Consider the following 20,194-nt stretch of genomic DNA (forward strand, 5'->3'; position numbering starts at 1 on the left):
ACGAATCGTTGAGAGAGATACCGATTGCAGTATAATAGATAGTGTTCAATGTCGGCTTCCAGGCAACAAGTTGTGCAATTGGGGGAGTTCGTCGGGCGCATTTTATACCCCTGTCACACGGGCATTTTCGATCCTGCTCGACCGAACCTGCTTGAACCCAATGCAGATCGGATGGTGCTACACGGCCGCTTCCAAGCAGGATCGAACTTTGATCCTGCTTGACTCAAGACAGTTCCCATAACAGGATTGAGAATTTCAAGACGGCTCGACGGCCGCCATTCGCACCCCCGACCCCGGTGAACTGTCATAACTTAAGACGGACATGCGCGCGAAGCTACAAATGATGCTTACATCGGTATACGATAAAACCACTAATATCGCCGCTATATAGGAAACGCGAAATTAATGAGTTCCGTTTATTCATTTGCCTATATTCTCGACACCGTCAACGATTCAATGCGCATTGAAAGTGGCCGTGTAGCAGCGTCAAAACTCGAGCGTGCTCGGGAAGTTCGATGCAGATCGGATTCGAGAAGGATCGAAATGCCCGTGTGACAGGGGTATTATACAGGACAATCTTCGGCGGATACACATACGTCACATGACGATGAGGTGGGCGATTCACCGCCGATGTGGCAGTACGATGACTCATTGCTTTCTGGGAACGAACGAGGGGACTGACTTTCCCAACCCTGTGGGTATGCAAGATCCGTTGACACTGAGCCAGGGGGCTAATGCAAGCCCATGAGAGTAATAACTTCGCAGGTAGGGACAATTGATGGAAAGGGTACTGTTATGCTGAATTCCAAGGGCAAGTTTGGAGGAGACAGCCGTCTCCACGGGAGAGCGCCCCTGGGTCCCCTGATTTCCTATCAGATATGCTATCGCGGCACCAGGAGAGCAGACTTTCCTCGAGCTGGAGTGACAACCAAAATTAGCCGAGGCAGGCCAACAAATATGGCGACACAAACACGAAAGCCTCGAGCACCCAGCGGGGGGATTCAAACCCCTCCCGAAACCGTATATTTGGTAGTGCTTTTGGTAAAGAGGAACGAGGGTGAAATCCTCCTCGCCTATGTAAAGTTCCCGTAGGACCCCTCCAGAAAATATTTTTCTGTCTGTATATGTTCCTGTATACGCTCCAGGAACGAAGCGACTCTCTGCGGTCATCGAAATGAAATTAATCACCACCAATTCATCATGGTGATCATCACCATTCACACTTGAAACCACAGACTTCATGCCTTACGTGAGCTAACTTGGAATGTCCAGTATAGCTTATAACTCCTGCACACCACTTCGTTGTCCCCAAAAAAGAAGTTCTGGACGAATGCCTTTACCGCGATGCGTGCGGTGGCTCTCAAGATTACTGGCTGAATAATACTCGGCGGGTACATTTCGCCGAGGTTTCCGTTTCGCGCTGGAAACCGACATTCTGTCGACTTTATTCCACCATGTTACCAGCTATATAGTAGGCTTGAGCTCGGTTAGCAGAATGGACATGTTCTCGCTTCTACAAGACGTCACAGCAGCAGTAGAAACATAAGGCCGTTAAAATAGGTATCGAACACGTGATACCCGTCTCTACGATCCTTTTTGGAGGTGTTCGGTTGTACGGACAAGAAACATCTTTGCAACCGTAACAAAACGACATGCGTTTAAAAATCTGTTGCTTTTACGTACCAACGGTAACGACGCGTCGTCGAAAAGGCAAGCATCCACAGTTGTACTGGAAGATTCCTCTTCCGTGGAAGAGCGGCGGTGCAAATCCCAGCACCTTGGTGAGCTTGGTTTGTACGCGTCGCAGAAGCGTGCCTTCTTCGTTTTTGGCCTGAACGAATAGGTCGTTTTCACCGAAAGAGAACACAGGCACCAGCGATACCCTGCAAGGGATGATGATGATTATGTTCCGTCAAACAGAACAGGAAGCACAAATGGGCGTGACAGCAAATCGGTTGGAACAGTGTTGCTTACTCCTCGACTTACTGGCACTAAATGCCTGAATCGAATTGAATTTATTTTCATCTATTACAGATGTTCGAAGATGGGAGATAATGAGAGGGTTACTCAGAAAGTACTGCTCCGCGATCTTTCTTTTTTTTTTGTGTGTGTGTGTGTGTGTGTGTGTATTCGGATAATGATAGAAGATGAAAACTTTTGGGTTGCAACGCATATATCCTGAGTATATGTGCACATTTTCACCAGTTTCCAACAGACAGCTTCACTAGAGCTTCACTTCAATCGTAGAGATCTGGGCTTAGCTGTTCATCGAAGGGTCCGAAGAGCAAAATCCCTGCTCCAGACCTCAAGCAGGCTACTCTGGAGTTGATGGAAGCTGTATACGAAAACCAAACCACCGTATATACGGACGGTTCTTCCACTACTGGTGGCTCATCTGCTGCCTTTGTAATTCCAGAGGAGTCAATTTCACGTGGGTTCCGCCTATCACACCGCACCTCCGCCACCTCTGCGAAGTTGTACGCCATCCTGTTATTCCTCAAATCTATTTTGGATCACCACCCCCGCCTCTGGATGGTTTACACAGATTCGCGGGCAGCGCTGAAGTGCATAGACAACATGTGCATCCGTGGCTCCTTGGCTCCGGTGGTAGTGAACATCTTGACGACGCTCGAGGTTTTAGAAGGCAGTGGCCACCGGCTGACCCTCCAAAGGGTCCCTAGCCATATTGGAATAAGAGGCAGTGAGGTAGCGGATCGAGCAGCTGCTGCGGCCCACCATAGCCGCTCAGCAGTCTCAATCGTACTTTCGAACGGGGATAGACGCTCCCTCTTGTCCGGGTTGACGTCGCCCTGGGGCCATCAGGAATTGCGTCATGACATCACCCTGTGGTCGCTTCTGTATGCTGTTGACCCAACTCTATTTAATTTGAAATGCCTGGAGGCTTCCCTCGCCTCGTTAAGTCTCTTGTGCGTCGTTTACGACTTAGCGTCGCATTCACCCCTGCACTCCGGTATAGGCTGGGCTACAGCAACACGGCGCTGTGTACAACTTGCGGTTTCCCGGCAACAATCCGACACATTATAGAAGACTGTAGCCAGTACGTATGCGAGCCACGGGCCATTAAATGTCAACTTGAAATGCTGGATCAGAGGCTATTCAACATCTGCAAAGTTCTTGGCCCATGGAGCAACCCTGCACATCAGTGCCGTGCACTTGGCGCTTTTCTTTCCTTTCTGAGGGCCACCGGCCTCCTTCAAGAACTGTAGGGGTTTCTTTTGTTTTCCTTCCCTCTTCATCCTTTCACGTGAACCTTTTTGGAATGGGGTAGAGTCCCGCACTCAACGCAGGAGAACATCCCACATCATCATCATCATCCATTCATCAATGTTGTAGTTGTTGTTGCGTTCATCGAAGGAGCGCAAAGGTACACAAGGACGGTACACACAGAGCTACACGAAGACGAAGGGACAAGAACCGGATATGATGGGACAAGCGCTGACTTCCAACGGAGGTTTTATTGCAAAAATAAGACGTCAACGCTTCCCCACCCCAGCCAATTTCACAGGGTTTCACGCGTCCTTGATCGTGTCGACATTTTTTACTGCGTAACGGGCACTTATTTTGGATGAGAGAGGGGAAATGGTGAAGGGCTGAAGTTTTGCATTAGAACTTCAGCTGAAAGTCACCACCAGTCCCGTCTAATTCTTGTTCTTTCGTCTTTGTGTACTTCCCACGCTGTATGCGTCTACCATGGTTCACAGTATAGGTGTCCGTGAAAACGGGGATTGTGCAGGACGCCAATCAAACGCAGCTGTACGTCGCCATACGAATCGTGCGAAGAGAGGAAGTTACCACGATCGCGCGCAAAAAAAAAAAATATATATATATATATATATATATATCTTGAAAAGTTGGAGTTGGATCGGACGGCTACGTAATTATAGTTGAAATAAATGGGAGACAGAAGACGAAAGTAGGGGAAGTAACAAAAAAGGGATTTATTAAAACTTAAAAATCATAAAAGTTAGGGAGGGTGTCTACGTTACGGCGGAAGCTCCGCCTTCTTCGGGACAAAAGAGCTACATTGCATTGCTAAAGAGCATTTAGCTCTTTTGTCCCGAAGAAGGCGGAGCTTCCGCCGTAACGTAGACACCCTCCCTAACTTTTATGATTTTTAAGTTTTAATAAACCCCTTTTTTGTTACTTCCCCTACTTTCGTCTTCTGTCTCCCATTTATTTCAACTATATATATATATATATATATATGTATTCAATAAAGATCAGAAGTGGAGACGGTGCTTCTACAGGACAAGGAATAAAAGGGGAACTTTATTAAAAACTAAGAGGGAGTATTCGACGTTTCGACAGCAGCGCTGTCTTCAACAGGAATGGGATCTTATGGTGACGCAAGACAATTGCAAAGAATGAGAGGGGAATATGTACAAGGGGAAAGGGCAGCACACGTGCTTTGTCAAACAAAGGTAAAAGGGTACAATGAATCACAGGCAGTCATATTCTTCGCCGGAGGGCAATGATTTCATGGGATGACCAACCGGGGAGTCTGAAAGAGATACAAAAGAGTGTATGTATTTTGAGAGAATCAGGAATTTAGGTTGCGAACTGTTGAGAGGACGCCGGGGTCCTCGTTAATCTGGCTTTTAAATTTGTAGATCAGGAACGATTCTCTTTGTTCTCTAAGGCGTTGGGATGGAAAACCCGATTGCAGAACGAAAATGGCTATGTCGTTAATTGAGTGGCCGGGTTTACTAAAATGTCGAGACACTGGCAGATTAGGTTTCTTTGATACGTCGGACCTGTGGTTGTTGAATCGGATTCTGAAGGATGTAGCTGTTTGACCGATATATTAGGCCCAATATATCGGTCAAACAGCTACATCCTTCAGAATCCGATTCAACAACCACAGGTCCGACGTATCAAAGAAACCTAATCTGCCAGTGTCTCGACATTTTAGTAAACCCGGCCACTCAATTAACGACATAGCCATTTTCGTTCTGCAATCGGGTTTTCCATCCCAACGCCTTAGAGAACAAAGAGAATCGTTCCTGATCTACAAATTTAAAAGCCAGATTAACGAGGACCCCGGCGTCCTCTCAACAGTTCGCAACCTAAATTCCTGATTCTCTCAAAATACATACACTCTTTTGTATCTCTTTCAGACTCCCCGTTTGGTCATCCCATGAAATCATTGCCCTCCGGCGAAGAATATGACTGCCTGTGATTCATTGTACCCTTTTACCTTTGTTTGACAAAGCACGTGTGCTGCCCTTTCCCCTTGTACATATTCCCCTCTCATTCTTTGCAATTGTCTTGCGTCACCATAAGATCCCATTCCTGTTGAAGACAGCGCTGCTGTCGAAACGTCGAATACTCCCTCTTAGTTTTTAATAAAGTTCCCCTTTTATTCCTTGTCCTGTAGAAGCACCGTCTCCACTTCTGATCTTTATTGAATACCTTTATTTTTCGTGGTCAACCGCATTCGTTTATTTCAACTTATATATATATATATATATATATATATATATATATATAATCCTACGCACATTGGCTTTGTCTCTTGCGGTCGAGTTGTACATCCAGTGTGCAAGAATGAATACTGCGCAAGCAGACTTGGTCGAGGTGACAAAAATACCTCTTCATATTTTTATTTCACTTCTGGCAACGTCTCAATATGTATGCTGTTTCTAAGATTACATTCAGTAAGTAAGGAGAGAGAAACGAAGAGGCAAGCAATGGGGAAAGCAAAACCAAAGCATGGCGGTAATCTCGCAGCTATGCAGGCGTTATAACGGCGATGCTGTCGTCAAGTCGTACCAAAATCAGTATCTGGCAAAGTTCCGGTGCGTCTTCTTCTATTTGTATCCCTGCTACCCCTCTCCCCAGAACCCAAGAATACACTTATTTAGTCTTATACTGTTCGAATTCCTATTTGTCTCTTCATGCCCTTTCCTGTTGTCTTATTCTGCTAGTTTCCTTGCTGTACCTCTTTAACCACTCTCCTGGATCCAGGGAGATGCTTGTCTTGTCTTTTTCTGTTTCTTTCCTAAATGTGTCTCCTAGCACTGTCCCTAGAATCCAGATATGCTAGTTGTGTCGTGTTGTGCCCATTTCCTAGTTGTGCTTTCTTGTCCTTCCTAGAGCTCAGGGACAGGGCCCGTACATGTCTTGTTCTGTTTGTTACCTTGTTGTGTCTCTGCCTAGCACAGCACAGCACAGCCTAGCACAGCACCTAGAATCCAGATAACTTATGCAGTTGTGTTATGTCCTGAGCATATCGTATTTATGACTTCTGAGTTGAGTTGAGTTGAGTTGATAAGAAAAAAAAAAGACACTCATTACGAGAGCCGGCTGCTGCAGATCACTTAGGAAAGCACAAATGGCTATCTACAATAAAACCAGTGAGTGACAGACACTCAGTCAATCACTCACACACACTCAGTGTGAGTGGACACACTGTCCATACACGCTGTCCACACACGCAGTCCAGCCACACTGTCAGTCACACTGTGCCCACCAACTTGGAGTCTGCGCAAAATCACACAGACGCCTGCATGGCGTGGCCCTGAACTCATTGGTATTCTAGCATCGTCCTGTTCTGTTTGTTTCCTTGTTGTGGCTCTTTGTCTCTTCCCCACTACTCGGGGATATGCATAGGTCGGCGCGATCATGATCGCGGCAGCCTTGCCAGTCCTTCGTGATCGCACTCATGATCGCGATCATCAGGCTTTGATAAGGCATTGCGATCATGATTGCGCCGACCTATGGGGATATGTTGGTGTTATCTTGCTCTGTTCGTTTCTTTGTTATGTATCTTTGTCTTCTCCAGGAACCGTGAAATGTCCCTGTCCTGCGTAGTTGTGGTTCTTGCGTTGCTTCGTTCTGGTCCTCTCTCAGAGTCTACGTACGCTAGTCTCGTCTTGTTCTGTTGATTCCTTTGCTGAGTCCTCTCAAATCTCCGCGTGTTCTCTTTATTTCCTTGCTGTGTCCTCTTATCATTTTCCCGGATATGCAACAACAACAAAAAGCAATTATATTTTGACGATGAAGTGGGGGAGTTTTCCACTCTTTCCACGCTACCCCGTAGCTAGGGGGTTCAATATGAGTGATGACGATGATGAGAGATAACCATGATGATCGAAGTGGCGATGGCGATCCTGATCGTGATGGTGTGAGCGTCCAAGAGCGCTGTCGGGGTCACAATGAGTCCTTTAGGACACCAGCTGCATGACGTAAGGCCGCCCTGGAGTGGGCCGCGGTGTCCCAAGGGCCGAGGATGCACTGCAGATAGGCAAATTTTCGCTGTTCTGTTGGGTTCCTAGTCGTGTTCTTTTGTCTCTTCCCCACAACTCAGGGATATGCTAATATGGTCTTGTTCCGTGCATTCCCTTGCTGTGTCCTCTTATCCTTCCTATCAGAACTCACAGATATGCAAATCTTCACTTGTTCTGTTGGTTTCCTTGTCCTGTTTTTCCTCTCTTCCCCACAACTCAGGGGTATGCTAATATTGTCTTATTCTGTTCAGTCCCTTGCTGTGTCCTCTTGTCCCCTTAGCATTTCCAATCCATCTCAGAGATATGCAAATCTCCACTTGTTCTGTTGCCCAAGCAGCACAATGTACTGAAAGTCGAGTGCAATAGGGGTGGACGGTATGTGTCTTATCAATGTTTTTTACTTTCGCGAGTCAATTCAAGGCCTTCCAGCTACCCGTCCACCCCTATTGCACTCGACTTTCAGTACATTTTGCTGCTTGGGTGCTTTCCTTGTCCTGTTTTTCCTCTCTTCCCTACAAGTTAGGGATAGGCTAATATTGTTTTGTTCTGTTCATTCCCTTGCTGTGTCCGCTTATCCTTTCCCGTCAGATGTCAGAGATATGCGAATCTTCACCTGTTCTGTTGGTTTCCTTGTCGCATTCTTTCGTTTTTTCCCTACAAGTTAGGGATATGCTAACATTGTAGTGTGCTGTTCATTCACTTGCTGTGTTCTCTCTTCGTTTCCCCAAAACCCAGGTACACCGCAGCCTTGTCGCGTTCTGAGCCTTGCCTATATAGTTGTACCTCCTTGCCCTTTGCAAATCACTCTTGGATATGACAATTTTGTCTTGTTATGTTCATTTCCTTTTCCTTCTTCCTTCGTCCTTCCTTTTCCTCCACATTCCAAACAAGTCTTGTTTTTATGTGCTTCATTTGTTGTGTGTCCTTGTCCTTTCCCCAGAACCTGAGTTGTACGTAACGCGTTACTAGTAATCAATTACTTTTTTGAGTATTTTTTTAACGTAATCAATTAGTTTTGTGAGCAAGTAATTTGCCAAGTAATCTGATTACAATTTTCAGTAATCGATTACTTTTTTAACCTTCTGTCAACAATGGCAACCCTTTTCAGCAAGCCAATCTGTTCTTCTGTTCCGCCACGAATTCGACTGAAGCAATGACGCAGAGGTCACTGTGACGGCCGTCTCTAGCCCACACGTGTTTCATGCACACCACACTAATATGATAATCCCTTACAACCGCGATCTACTGGGGCAACCGTAAAATAGGTGACTGTATTGATAAATTGTGCAGGCTGAATATACCAACAATAACAGAACGAAGCGAATGTTTCGATGTTGTTTAAAATTTGTATATAAATCTGTAATAAACGTGTGTATGTGTTTTGCATGTTGCTTTCAAATGTATTTGCGAATTTCACTTAACATGTATGTTGGTGTCTCATATTAGAATTTGCAACAAGAGCTGCGTGGTTGCGTTCACTGCAAGCTTGTTGGCTTTGCTATTGCCCACAATTTAAAAGTAACGGGAAAAGTAACGCGTTACATTATTAATCGGTAACGTACTACATTTTTGATGGAGTAATTTGTAACGGTGAAGAATTACTTTTCGCGCAGTAGTAACAGTAATTGTAGTCAATTACTTTTTTCGAGTAACGTGTACAACTCTGCTCAGAACCAAAGCATATGCTAGCCTTAGCTTGTTCTTTGCCTTGACTAGTTGTTGTTGATGATGATGATTCAGGTTCTCCTCTTTTTGTTTTGTTTTTTGTTTTTGTTTTTGCTCAAGAACAACTCAGATTATAATGCGTCACACTACTTGAGTACGAGTTGTGCTTGCTGATCCTTCTCCCTCGAACTCAGGGGTATGCCAGTCTTGTCTTGTTCTGTTCATTCCCTTGTTATGTCTGCATGTCCCTTCTCTACAATCTGAATGAATCTGGATATATGCCAGTCTTGTTTGTTCTGTCGTTTCCTCAAACTCAGGGACATATGTTACGTTACTGACGTCAGGTACCCATCAGCTCACTTGCGTATTAATTTTATGTTCAGTTTACTTAGCGACCTTCGCTATTTCGTTGGCTATTCGCTTTCGTTAGCAAAGTATTTGTTCCACCGTCACAGAGTTCGCTTTAACGTCATAAAGAGAATGAACACTGCGGTATTACTGGCAACTGTATAATGTACAGAGTGTAGTGCAGGTCGGTGTAGTGAGAATTATAAGAAATGCATGTGTCTATATACGCGACGCAATCATGCAGACGTACCCATGTTTCAGTGCCATCCTGATGAATCCTTTTCGCTTGTTGAGCGTTAGCTTGTAGCTACCAGGGTGAGCATCCAGAGCCTCCACAGCGCCCCCTACGACAAGCACCGCGGCGTTGCCTTCTCCTTTCTTCGAGAAGATCCATTCGAAACTTTCTTTTGTCGAAGAGCACATTCCTGCACGAAAACATCATCGGTAAGTTGGCGCAGTGACGTAACGTGACGCGCCAAAGAGGGACGAACAGTAATAGTCAAAAAAGTGTAAAAAATAGTCAAAATAATAGTCAAAAAGTAGGCAAAGAAGCGTACAGAAGAAATATAAAAACAGTAAAGAAAAGTAGGAAAGAAGCTGTCAAAAAGTGTTTTTTTTTAATTCCGTGTTAGCGCCGCGAAGCAACCATGGCTATGAGCGGCGTACAGATGTGGGCAGATGGAGAGAGGACAGCTGGAAGGAGTGGGGGGTTTGTATGCGTCCTGGGCCGACTTCAGTGGGAACTGTGCCGACATTCGTTTGTAAAGTCTTCGGAAAACCCAGGGAAAACCTGAGACAGCACAGCCGGTGACAGGATTCGAACCTGTGTCACCTCCCAGTCTCTCGGCGTGGAAAGCGATCATCCTAACCACTATGCCACGGGAGCTGGTCAAAAAGTGTAGAAGAAGTCAAAAGTGTAAAAAATTGGGCTCTTTGGTGATCCATTTAGATAAAACCGCTAAAACCTTAGTGCAAGAGAAGCAGAAGCGTATACGAAGAGGGGAGTCAAGTCCTGTAGATCACATAAACAAAATACAGAAACCGACACTGAAGATTTTTGTTCAAGTTTAATTTGTACAAGCTTTCGCGTGGAGGTGGGGAATTGGTGGGGAATTGGTGGAGGTGGGGAATTGTCGCGTGGAGGGCCACGCTTCCTCAGGTACCTCGTACCTGAGGAAGCGTGGACCTCCACGCGAAAGCTTGTACAAATTAAACTTAAACAAAAATCTTCAGTGTCGCGCGGTTTCTGTATTTTGTTTATGCAAGAGAAGCACAGTAAAAGTGACGGACGACTGCTGCACCGCCCGTCCTTTTTTACTGCGTTCCCCTCGCACTATGGTTTTAGCGGTTTTATCTATAGTCTTTCCTGCTGTAAAGAAATGTTCTTTGTGTTCTTTGTTTTCTCATGTTTTCGGGGCATCCCACAAGGTCACGAATATGTTCCCCTACACAGTTGAACTTAAGTTGCCGTCGCTGTGACGACTTTGAAAATTTGGAAAACACATCCTTCTCCGTTACCCGCCAAACTATCAGGTCCGCGCTTACGGTGCTTGATTCTCGTCCTCGCAGTATGACGAAATTACCAGGTCCAGGTCCAACCACAGCCCAACGACCTGCCCTAAAAATATTATAATATCACCAAATCGTATCAACAGATCTGAAAAGTCAGCGACTGCCGGGACTCGAACCCACACCTCTCTGACTGCCAACCAGATCACTGCTTGCATGTCTTAATTGTTCGTTCAGTATCGCCATCCATCATGAAACACCGCAGCCGTAATCATGAAAATAAAGTGTTTTTTTTACAAATAGGGAGTCATAAGTCAGACAAGGCGCGACATCCTGTGAAGCGTGCTTTCACTGCAGTGATTTTGTGTACGCGGGAGAAGCAAAAACGTAACATGTCTCTTTCCGGCTCTTAGCGAGGAGATGTAGTATTGCTGCGCTGATGAAAGAGAGGGTGATGATAACCAAGTGGCCCCTGCCGGCATCGTTAGTTCAGTCGGTAACGTCTTGGCTTGCTGAGCTAAAGATCGCGGGTACCATCCAGGTGGAGGATGGTAGCGAGTTCTCAACAGTCAGCGAGTTCTCTGCAAGGCGTGCCGCGTGGTAGCTTCCAGGCTATACACTATGCAAGTTGGACAGCTGTCTGCGCTGCTCTCCGAGTCTCCAACTCTCCTCCTTCTGTCAGTGGAGCGACCTCATTCGTCCCTCTCCGAAAAAAAGAGGGGTGACACGTCTAACGAACCAATGAGGGACGGAGCACTCAGATGAGACAGGCACAAAATGTATCGATAATTACGTTATTAATGTTTTGAGCCTATATTGGACGAAAGTCAAAATTTCGATATTTATACACACACATACATAAATGGGATGATGAAGTGGTGGGTCACTCACCACCGTTATGGCTGTACAGCGCCCCATTGCTCTTGTGGAAGGGATGAGAAAGTGATGATGATTGAAAAGTGTCCTAATTAGATCCGTTAGTCCAGTGCTGAAGAGGAACTCAGCAACAACTCGTAGACCTTGCATCTTATGTGAGGGGTCCGACCATGGCCCGAGAATTTTGGCTACGCTGAACGTTTGGCGTTGATCGACGCGTTGCAGATCAGTTTCCATGAGATCGCGATCGTACTGTCCGCAGACCAGGAGGATGTGATGGAGGTCACCGCGCGTACCACATGCGAAACCGGGGCTGGATGCGCCAACACCGAGGAGACGTTTGAAAGTCTCCCGATAAGTATCGATATTTATATAGTACGCGACAATACTACAGGATGTTGTCTCACCATGAGAAAGCACAACACATAACAGCACATCAAGACAAATCCCCAGCAGGTGTCACCCATAGAAATCAGAAGGGGAGAGTTCTATGGTCTCACCGGTGCTAAGAAGCAGCTCCCGATGTAACGGGAACCAAAACTGTCCTTGGAGAGCCAGCAGATGGGGCGTGATGCCCGGGAACGTCTCACTGAACCTCGTTGCTTCGGTCGCAAAATTGCAGAAAGCCCCTACGCACATAATTCCGTGAGGATGGTATCCGAAGATGTAGTTTTTCGTTGGATCAAGGTCGCACGTCTTCACCAATTCAACTGGAAAATAGTCGCGGAGATATCTGTAACAAGCAGTGAACCGGATGTTATAATAGATTGTGTGTAGTGCACTACTTGCGAGATGTACTTCCAGAGCTTTTCTGAACGTTGTTGCAGCTAGTGTTTTCCATAGCGGATAGATAACTTCGTAACGCGTCTGGCTAGAACCCAAGATAACGGGTTTGAACCGGGCCGAGTGTGCCAGCAACACATTGGCTAGACGCGCATAGTCCTCTGCGAGGAAGTTTATTGAAAGTCCCTCGCGTGTTTCGAGATCTCAGAGCATGTTTTTGAGAACTCTCGTGGTAGTGGCTAGTTGGCTGATGGCGCCCCCTTCCAAGAATTCGAGCGCCTTTTTCCTGAAGTAAGCAGAGCCTTCGCCGTAACGTAGATGTCCTTCTAAATTTCTCTTTAACACCTTCTATGCAATTTAACCCTTAAAGCGGCGTTCAAGTGCAAAGATTTGTTCCATTCCTTTTGTGTTGATGTCAGGGTAACGGTATCTTTCAATCCGCGAGGAAAAATATTTGCACTTTAGCACCCCTTTAATAAAGGCTGATTTTATTTGTTCGTTTGTTTTTGTTCTAAACAACAATTGAAACGCACTCTGATAACAGGACTGAGAGCGCATGCTCTCACTCAGTTCTCACTACTTCGCGTTCTCCGGATTTCATTTAAATTGCACACCCTTAAAACATAGCTTCACTGCATAACACCAACCCTCATCCTGAATGACATCGCGTACAATCTTGGGTCGCTGGAGGTGAATGCCTATTTCTGAAACTTTACATTCATGTTGAAGCCTTCGTTGCTGCCTTGGAGTTCCAAGAGCACATTCTTCTTCACTGCCCACACTACCAACTCTCCCGAACCGCACTCTCCGGGTGTTTTATTCAGCTGGACTCTCGCCCCCCCCCCTTCTCTCTCTCTTACTCAAAATTGCTTTGTCCCTGCCCAAATCCAGTCCACAAACGCTCTGCCCTCAAAGCTCTCTTCAACTTTTTAGATACCATAAGACTTGGATCCTTATTGTGAAGGGGCTCATTATTTCATTCTCCACATCACCACCACAATGGGGTAGAGTATCGCCCCTGGCGATGAAACTCCCCAGTCATCATCTCAACATAAAGTAGTTGTTGCCTTACGTTTATGTTAGCTGTCACAAAAAGGCGTACGGTCCGCTCTCTCCTCAAGTCTATAGTTGTAAAGGTACCATTCCGTGCAGTAGTCGGCCTTGAGCGGATTATGTGGTGAAGTCCCGACAATAACGCCCCGCCGCCACAACCACTACAAAGTGCCCGCCGCTATAAAGTGCAACGATTTGTACGATTTCCCTTTCCTTCTCAAGAAGTGTGGCAATGCGGAGAGGCTTCCGATTGGTCTCCTCAAACGCTCTCTCGCGATGATTGAGCAAATCGTTTAGAGGAGACCAATGGGATCCCGCTCCGCATTGGCAGCCTTCTCGAGGAGGAGAGAGAGAGGGAGGGAAAGCGTAAATAGTGGTTTTCTTTACTCTCATAAATCACGAACGACGCAACGGATGAATCACGTTCCTTTTATATTGCTGTCAAGGTAACGCCATCTTTCATTCCGCGAGGATAAATTTTTCTGTGAGATAAGAACACACAATTTCCTCGGCATCGGGGTATGCTACCAGTTACAACCACGCTAGCTACCTAGCGTGGCTTGGTACAGTGCTGGACAAAAGTTTACGGAACACGCTCCGACTCATTTCTTCCTCAGATTGACACGCTAGGAGCGAATGGGACCGCACGGACTTGCAAACACGTGACTAAGTTACTTAGGCAACGCAAGTCCGTACGTTGCCATTCGCCGCTAGCGTGTCACTTTTGCGTGTTCCGTAAACTTTTGTCCGGCACTGCACTTGATGAGAGGGTAGCCATACAGAAAAATAGCAAGAAAAAAATGCCTCGGGAAGGGGTCTTACGTGATATTTTACATGAAAGAGGAGGATTTCACCCTTGTTTTTCCTCTCCAAAATGCACTACTAAAGGAACGATTGCGAGGGGTGCAGGGGCTGTACCCTTGAAACCCCTCCCCCTCTGGCTACGCCACTTTTACACCATGCTAGCTACCGCAGCTAGCATGGAGTAACTGATAGCATCTCTGACCGGAAATCTGAGGATGTGGATTCGAATCCCGCAGCTGGTGCCTTTTCACCAACTACCGTTCTCTAATCAATAGATAAGTACGTGTAGGCTGTGAAAACGCACTCTGAACAGTCTTTAGAGGCACTTATCTGGTCACATCAAAACAAATTCTATAATGTCGTGATATCAAAGAAGCTCATACCTCCATATTGTCCAGTTCCGGGTCCAGGTACTGCGCCTTCCTCCTCTGTTACAGACACCAAGATCGCAGATGTACCAGGCAAAATAGACGATGGGCAAGATGCACAAGTGGGTGCACAGCAGGAGGTAAAAATTGATGACGATTCCCAAGATACCGACGCACAGGAAGGAGAGGCTGTAGTAGACAGTTGCCAACGTCTCCAGGCGTCGATGTAGGGGCAAACGCAGAGGGGCGAACTCTACGCCGAGCAGTCGCATCTTCGATTAGTTTCTGCGTGTGAACAACAACAACAGCAGCAGCAATTTTATTTGAAGGATGAAGAATGCGCAGTTTCATCGCCAGGGGGCGATACTCTATCCATGGGCGCCGCCAGGATTTTTTACAGGAGCGGAGCAGAATGTTTGGGGAGTTCACGCTTAGGGATCTGCATCTAATTCTGTGCGTCAAATGCGCCCGCAACTGCATTGTCTTGGCTCATAAACCCTACGTTTCTGTGTCACCTCTACTGTGTCATCCATATTTCACAGTGTTTCTTTCATGCGCTGTGTTGTACAACACGATACCCCAGAAAGCACATGCCAATAATTTCTATATGATCCTGATAACTGTTGTTAGCAGTGATGGCCAGTAGTTAACTACATGTAGTTAAACTACTAGTTAAACTACTTGATTGTAGTTAAAAATTAGTTATCAACTACTTGCAGAAATGTAGTGGCAACTACTAGTTAAACTACTATTTTAAATAGTTAACTACAGTAGTTAGGTTACTGAAGGCGCCAACTACTTCCGATTTTGCCGCAAGCTTTACGGCAGGATTGTGCTTCCGACTTTTACCTTGACCTACTTGTTAGATGAGAACGGAGGTGCAGAGCAATTGTGTCGTGCATGTGTACCAAATCTTCACTTTTAATGCTTGTCTTGTGAAGCCTCATTTGCTGTGAAATAATTCTGCAACTTAGTTTATCGCGTAGGCACAGAAAGAATCCCGCTTTGTATTTGACGATCGTAGCAATGGCTTGAGCCAAAGTTTATAATTGCTTGTGATTCATATTGAGGTGTCCAAGAACACTACAAGGGATTGGTGTTGATGGACAACGTTAAGTAGTTATAGATGTAGTTAAACTACATTGCAGTAGTTAAAAAAGTAGTTTTAACTACTCCCCTGAAAAGTAGTTCAACTACCAGTTAAACTACTCAATCGCAAAGTAGTTAGTAGTTATAGTTAAACTACTGTAGAAGTAGTTAGTGGCCATCACTGGTTGTTAGTTGTTTTTTTTTTAGCAACACTTACTATGGTGAGCCAAACGGTAGTTCATGAAACATAGTATACTGTGAATTATAACGATGAAGTTAAAATAATACGCGGCAGAAATGTATATGTGGGCTAAAACTCTATGTAGCACTACGTTAAGCTTATTAAGTGCTCAGAAGTCTTTGACATAACGAATCCCTAAAAATCCCTACGCAGCTAACAAGCGTAAAGAGGCTCAGCAATAACGGCTGGAAGAAGGGGTAAAAATTCGCGATAAAAGGCACAAAAGATCTCATCTGCCTGTGAATGCATTTGCTCCTTTTATTTCGTAAAAGTTGGCATCTCTTGCGGTGGAAAGGAAGACGACACATATGGCACGTGTTCGCTCGCGCGCGCGCACGATCCATTGTATTCTTAGTTCCTAAAGCATTTACGTCCGAATACAGGCGTAGCTGCTGTGCCGGGACCCGGATGTAGCAACCTACTACCACGTACTGCATGCACTGGATGCACACAGAATGCGGCTCTGTTTTACTCCAGAGTTCTTCACCGACGAGGTAATAATCCCATTCGTTTAGCCGGATACAATAGAACCTTTTCATAATTTTCGTGTTACCTCATTTTTCACCCCGTTAGACAAACAGAGAACTGAAACTGTTGAAACCTGGACTTCAACCGTTTCTCAAGTGAAGCTCCACACCTCGCCAGAAAACGCGGTGCACAACTTGGCGCGTTTTCTGCGACTGCGGAGCGTTCCAAGTGTGTTCCATTTCTTAGCTTCCCTTTTAAATTCAAGATATTTTATGGAAAAGCATAAATATTACCGATAACAATTTGTCGACGACATCCTCTACCTCTACAAAAAAAAATGGTAGTGTAACGATAACGCGCTTGCTCGTGCGTTCTGGATTTAATTTGATCTCTTACAGTCCTTGAATGTTTGTGGCCTTGTCTTCTCTCCTTATAAAATTACTTATAAATTTGTTTGGTAACCACTAGAAACTCGTAAGTCACGCGTCGAAATACTAGGCTGGGAAATACTCGCTGAGTCGCAGGGCCGGGCCGCATAAAAACAGGAAGACCCATGCCAGGCCATTTTTCGATGCGCCCGGGCCTGGTCGGACCCGGAAAATTCGGCCCGTGCAGGGCTCTATAGCGCATATAAACTCCAGTGGCCGTCACGCACGTGTGCAAACGCCACTGCAGTATGTCTGCACACACCATAAACTTTCTTGTAACAATGCAAAAAAAAAAAATGACAACATTGTTGCATGCTATCGATGCGTGTGCGCTACAGGGTACCAGGGCAGCCTAAACTCATGTATGCCGTGCAGGGTCATCACTCGATGCAAATAATCTGTTGTGAAACATAGTCGCCTCCTAGGGAGAAGTGCTTCAACTGCCCTTGACAACAACACCGCCATTTTCATTGTTTTCGTTACGAGGTTCCTGCATTATAACTCTGAAGTACGAGGCTGAATCTCATATTAAGCGGATTTTAATCGGCCAGGATGCTTGTCACAGCATGGAACCTCGACGAGACATTGTGCCATCATATTATATTGCTGCATTTAGGGCGCGGAACTGCGGGAGCTACGACTGCACGAAGAGTAGAATACGCGACAATACCCGAACGTGCGTGACGTCACCACGCGGTGAATATGAATAAAAGCATCACTAATAACAGCAGTAACTTGCCTGAAGTTCACAGCTGCACTTGACGAACAGAGAGACGGCACTAAACCCAGCATGGAGTGAAACGTGAAACTCCCAGCTCCGTCTTATCATTCAGACTCTGGCTGGTAGCTACGGTCACAGTGTTATCGTTATCGTGAATGTGTCTCGGTCGGTAATCTTTAAACGAAGCGCTCTGAGGCGCGTGCGTTCCAAGATGTGTAAACATCTGTTGTGGATCTATTTTTAGCGTCACTGAATGCGATTACGCGAATGTCGAAGCCGAACAACGTGGGTCACGCACCCAAACGTCCGGTGCAGAACGTTTGAAGCTCTCTGCAAATTTCTCGACGAAATTAATGACCAAGAGAATTACCATTAGGGCACAAAGGCACTAAAGTGCAAACATTTTTCTTGGCGGAATGAAAGGTGCCGCTACCTTGACACCGACACAAATTGAACGATATGCTTGAGTTCGTTGTTTGTGATTTGCGACTAATAAATCACGAGCTAAATGAATTATGAATGAACTAAATTGTTATTAAACTGACTAACTAAATAAATAGATTGCTAAATCAATTTTGAGCGAAAGAAACAGCAATGCAGGCTTTCCACCTCCTCCTTAAGAAGCGGAGACGCATCAGATTGGTCTCTTCAAACGACCTCCCGGGATAATTGGACAAGTCGTTTGAGGAGACCAATGAGAGCTCGCTCCGCTATTCTTGAGAAGGAGGAGGAAACGAGAGCCCAGCTTCTTTCTCAAATGAATCACGAACGACGCATAGGGACGAATCCCGTTCCTTTTGTATTATTGTTGTCAAGGTAACGGTATCTTCCATTCTGCGAGTAGAAATTTTGTGCGCCTTAGTGCCCCTTTAAAGGTGCGGTGCGAGACCCCTGCATATGTTTCGCTTTTGCCTGAGGCGATGTTATACGACAGATACAATGCGTTTTTGCACAAGGACAATGATCCTAGCTGCTGAAAGATGAAAGTCACTGAAAAGGGTAGCCAGCTGTAGGACTCTAACCCACATCTTCTGGATTGCCAGTCCAGGGCTCTGCTAATTGAGCTAAGCTAACACGCCTTCTCAGCGACTTCCAGGGTGCGTCATCTGAAGGGACAAACCAGCCACTCTCTCTCACTCATCCAGAAGGTGTGGGTTCGAGTCCTACAGCTGGCTAACCTTTTCAGTGACTTTCATCTTTCATCGTTAATTTCTTAGGCAAATTGAGGCTTTGTATGTATTTGTCCCTTCTATGTTGTTCCAGCCTCAGAACATCTGTTCTTTCATGTTCATCCTAGCTGCTGTTTACGTATACGACCACTGTCTACGTATTCGGACTAGTTAGTCGGTATAACCTCGGAGTGCAGCAGTTATACCATACCATACCGTACTGTGCCGTGTCATACCATACCATACCATACCATACCATACCATACTACAGCAGCATACTGTAGCAGCCCAAGAAGACAGAACACAGTAGAAGAGACATACCACACCCGCAGCAGCGAAGACACAATCACCAGTAACATGAATAACTCCAGGAAGTCCTGCTTCAATTATAGAATACGCTCAACCAGTCGCACGATTTCTAGAAGCAACTGGAATTGATCTCAAACATACGCTTTATCAATCAGTCTGTGTGTTCAAAGGACGAGTGCCTTTCTATTTAGTCTGCATTAACTTGCAGTAAAAAATTACCAGCGACCCTTTCCAGACAAATGTTTTTGGAAGGTCAACAAAATAGAACTCTACATGAAGCAATGCAAAGTAATTCCTCTTTTGTACCCTGTTTCGGATTACTACACACTTTAAAAAGTACAAGCTTCGCGCTATCCTGACCCTTACGTTTAGTTACACCAGACAAGTTAAAATTATATTAAACGTACCGTATCGAACGTCATTCGAGACTTCGCTCTTTCATGCAATCCAAGAGCTACGGCCACTTGGATAACGTTGACTAACAGGTCCAGTGAATTTCAAAAGGTCGGAGAACATGCACCATGTGGGGAGCGATGCGCAGTCATTCGTCATATCCCGGCGAAAATGAAAAACAGCGATTGCGCAGCTTTGAGCTGATAAGGTGAAGAAGGAAAGATGATTCCGTATTCTTAATGATGGGGGCGTACACACTGATAGAGACGATAAGAGAGCGCTTAAAAGCTACGCAGAGCGCCCGTAGACTCCAGTCGCAGGATGGCCCTTGGAACGGAGACGCTGAACTTCATCAGGGATGGTAATGCCTCATGGTTTGTGTACTTAATTGCTGGGTTCCGTTTGTACTATGTGAACAGCGGCAGCGACATTTGACCGTTCTTTTCTGTTTCAGGTGGGATTCCATCTCTCTTCGCCGCGCCCTGCACAGCTACATTATTTCGTCACGTAGGTATACCTCCACCAAGCCACAGGACGTCGTCAGCGTTGGTTGCTGCCCACGTGGTGCATAGTCTTCAACCACCGTTGGATCAGGGAGTTGTCTAGAGGTTTTCCAGTCTGCCATAGCCTGGACGTAGATAGTTTTAGAGTGTACCAGATTTTCGATGTACACATGTCACACGCCTATTGAGGCTACATGGACACTGAATAAGCTTCGCT

The 20,194-nt window shown here is 45.7% G+C and overlaps 1 protein-coding gene across 1 annotated transcript in view; it reads right to left on the reverse strand.

The window, feature by feature from the left end:
- LOC135366509 (2-acylglycerol O-acyltransferase 1-like) overlaps window positions 1–15,114 on the reverse strand; it is a 30,433-nt gene extending 15,319 nt beyond the window's left edge. Inside the window, exons 1-4 of the mRNA XM_064599222.1 lie at window positions 14,672–15,114; window positions 12,149–12,381; window positions 9,514–9,688; window positions 1,684–1,883 (exon numbers count right to left, since the gene is read on the reverse strand). Of these exons, the coding sequence (XP_064455292.1) occupies window positions 1,684–1,883; window positions 9,514–9,688; window positions 12,149–12,381; window positions 14,672–14,928 (865 nt within the window). The 5' untranslated portion in view covers window positions 14,929–15,114. The remainder of the gene's footprint in view (window positions 1–1,683; window positions 1,884–9,513; window positions 9,689–12,148; window positions 12,382–14,671) is intronic.
- Between the last annotated feature and the right edge of the window lie 5,080 nt (window positions 15,115–20,194).

Source organism: Ornithodoros turicata, chromosome 8 (assembly GCF_037126465.1).
Source record: "Ornithodoros turicata isolate Travis chromosome 8, ASM3712646v1, whole genome shotgun sequence".
Classification (NCBI taxonomy): domain Eukaryota; kingdom Metazoa; phylum Arthropoda; class Arachnida; order Ixodida; family Argasidae; genus Ornithodoros; species Ornithodoros turicata.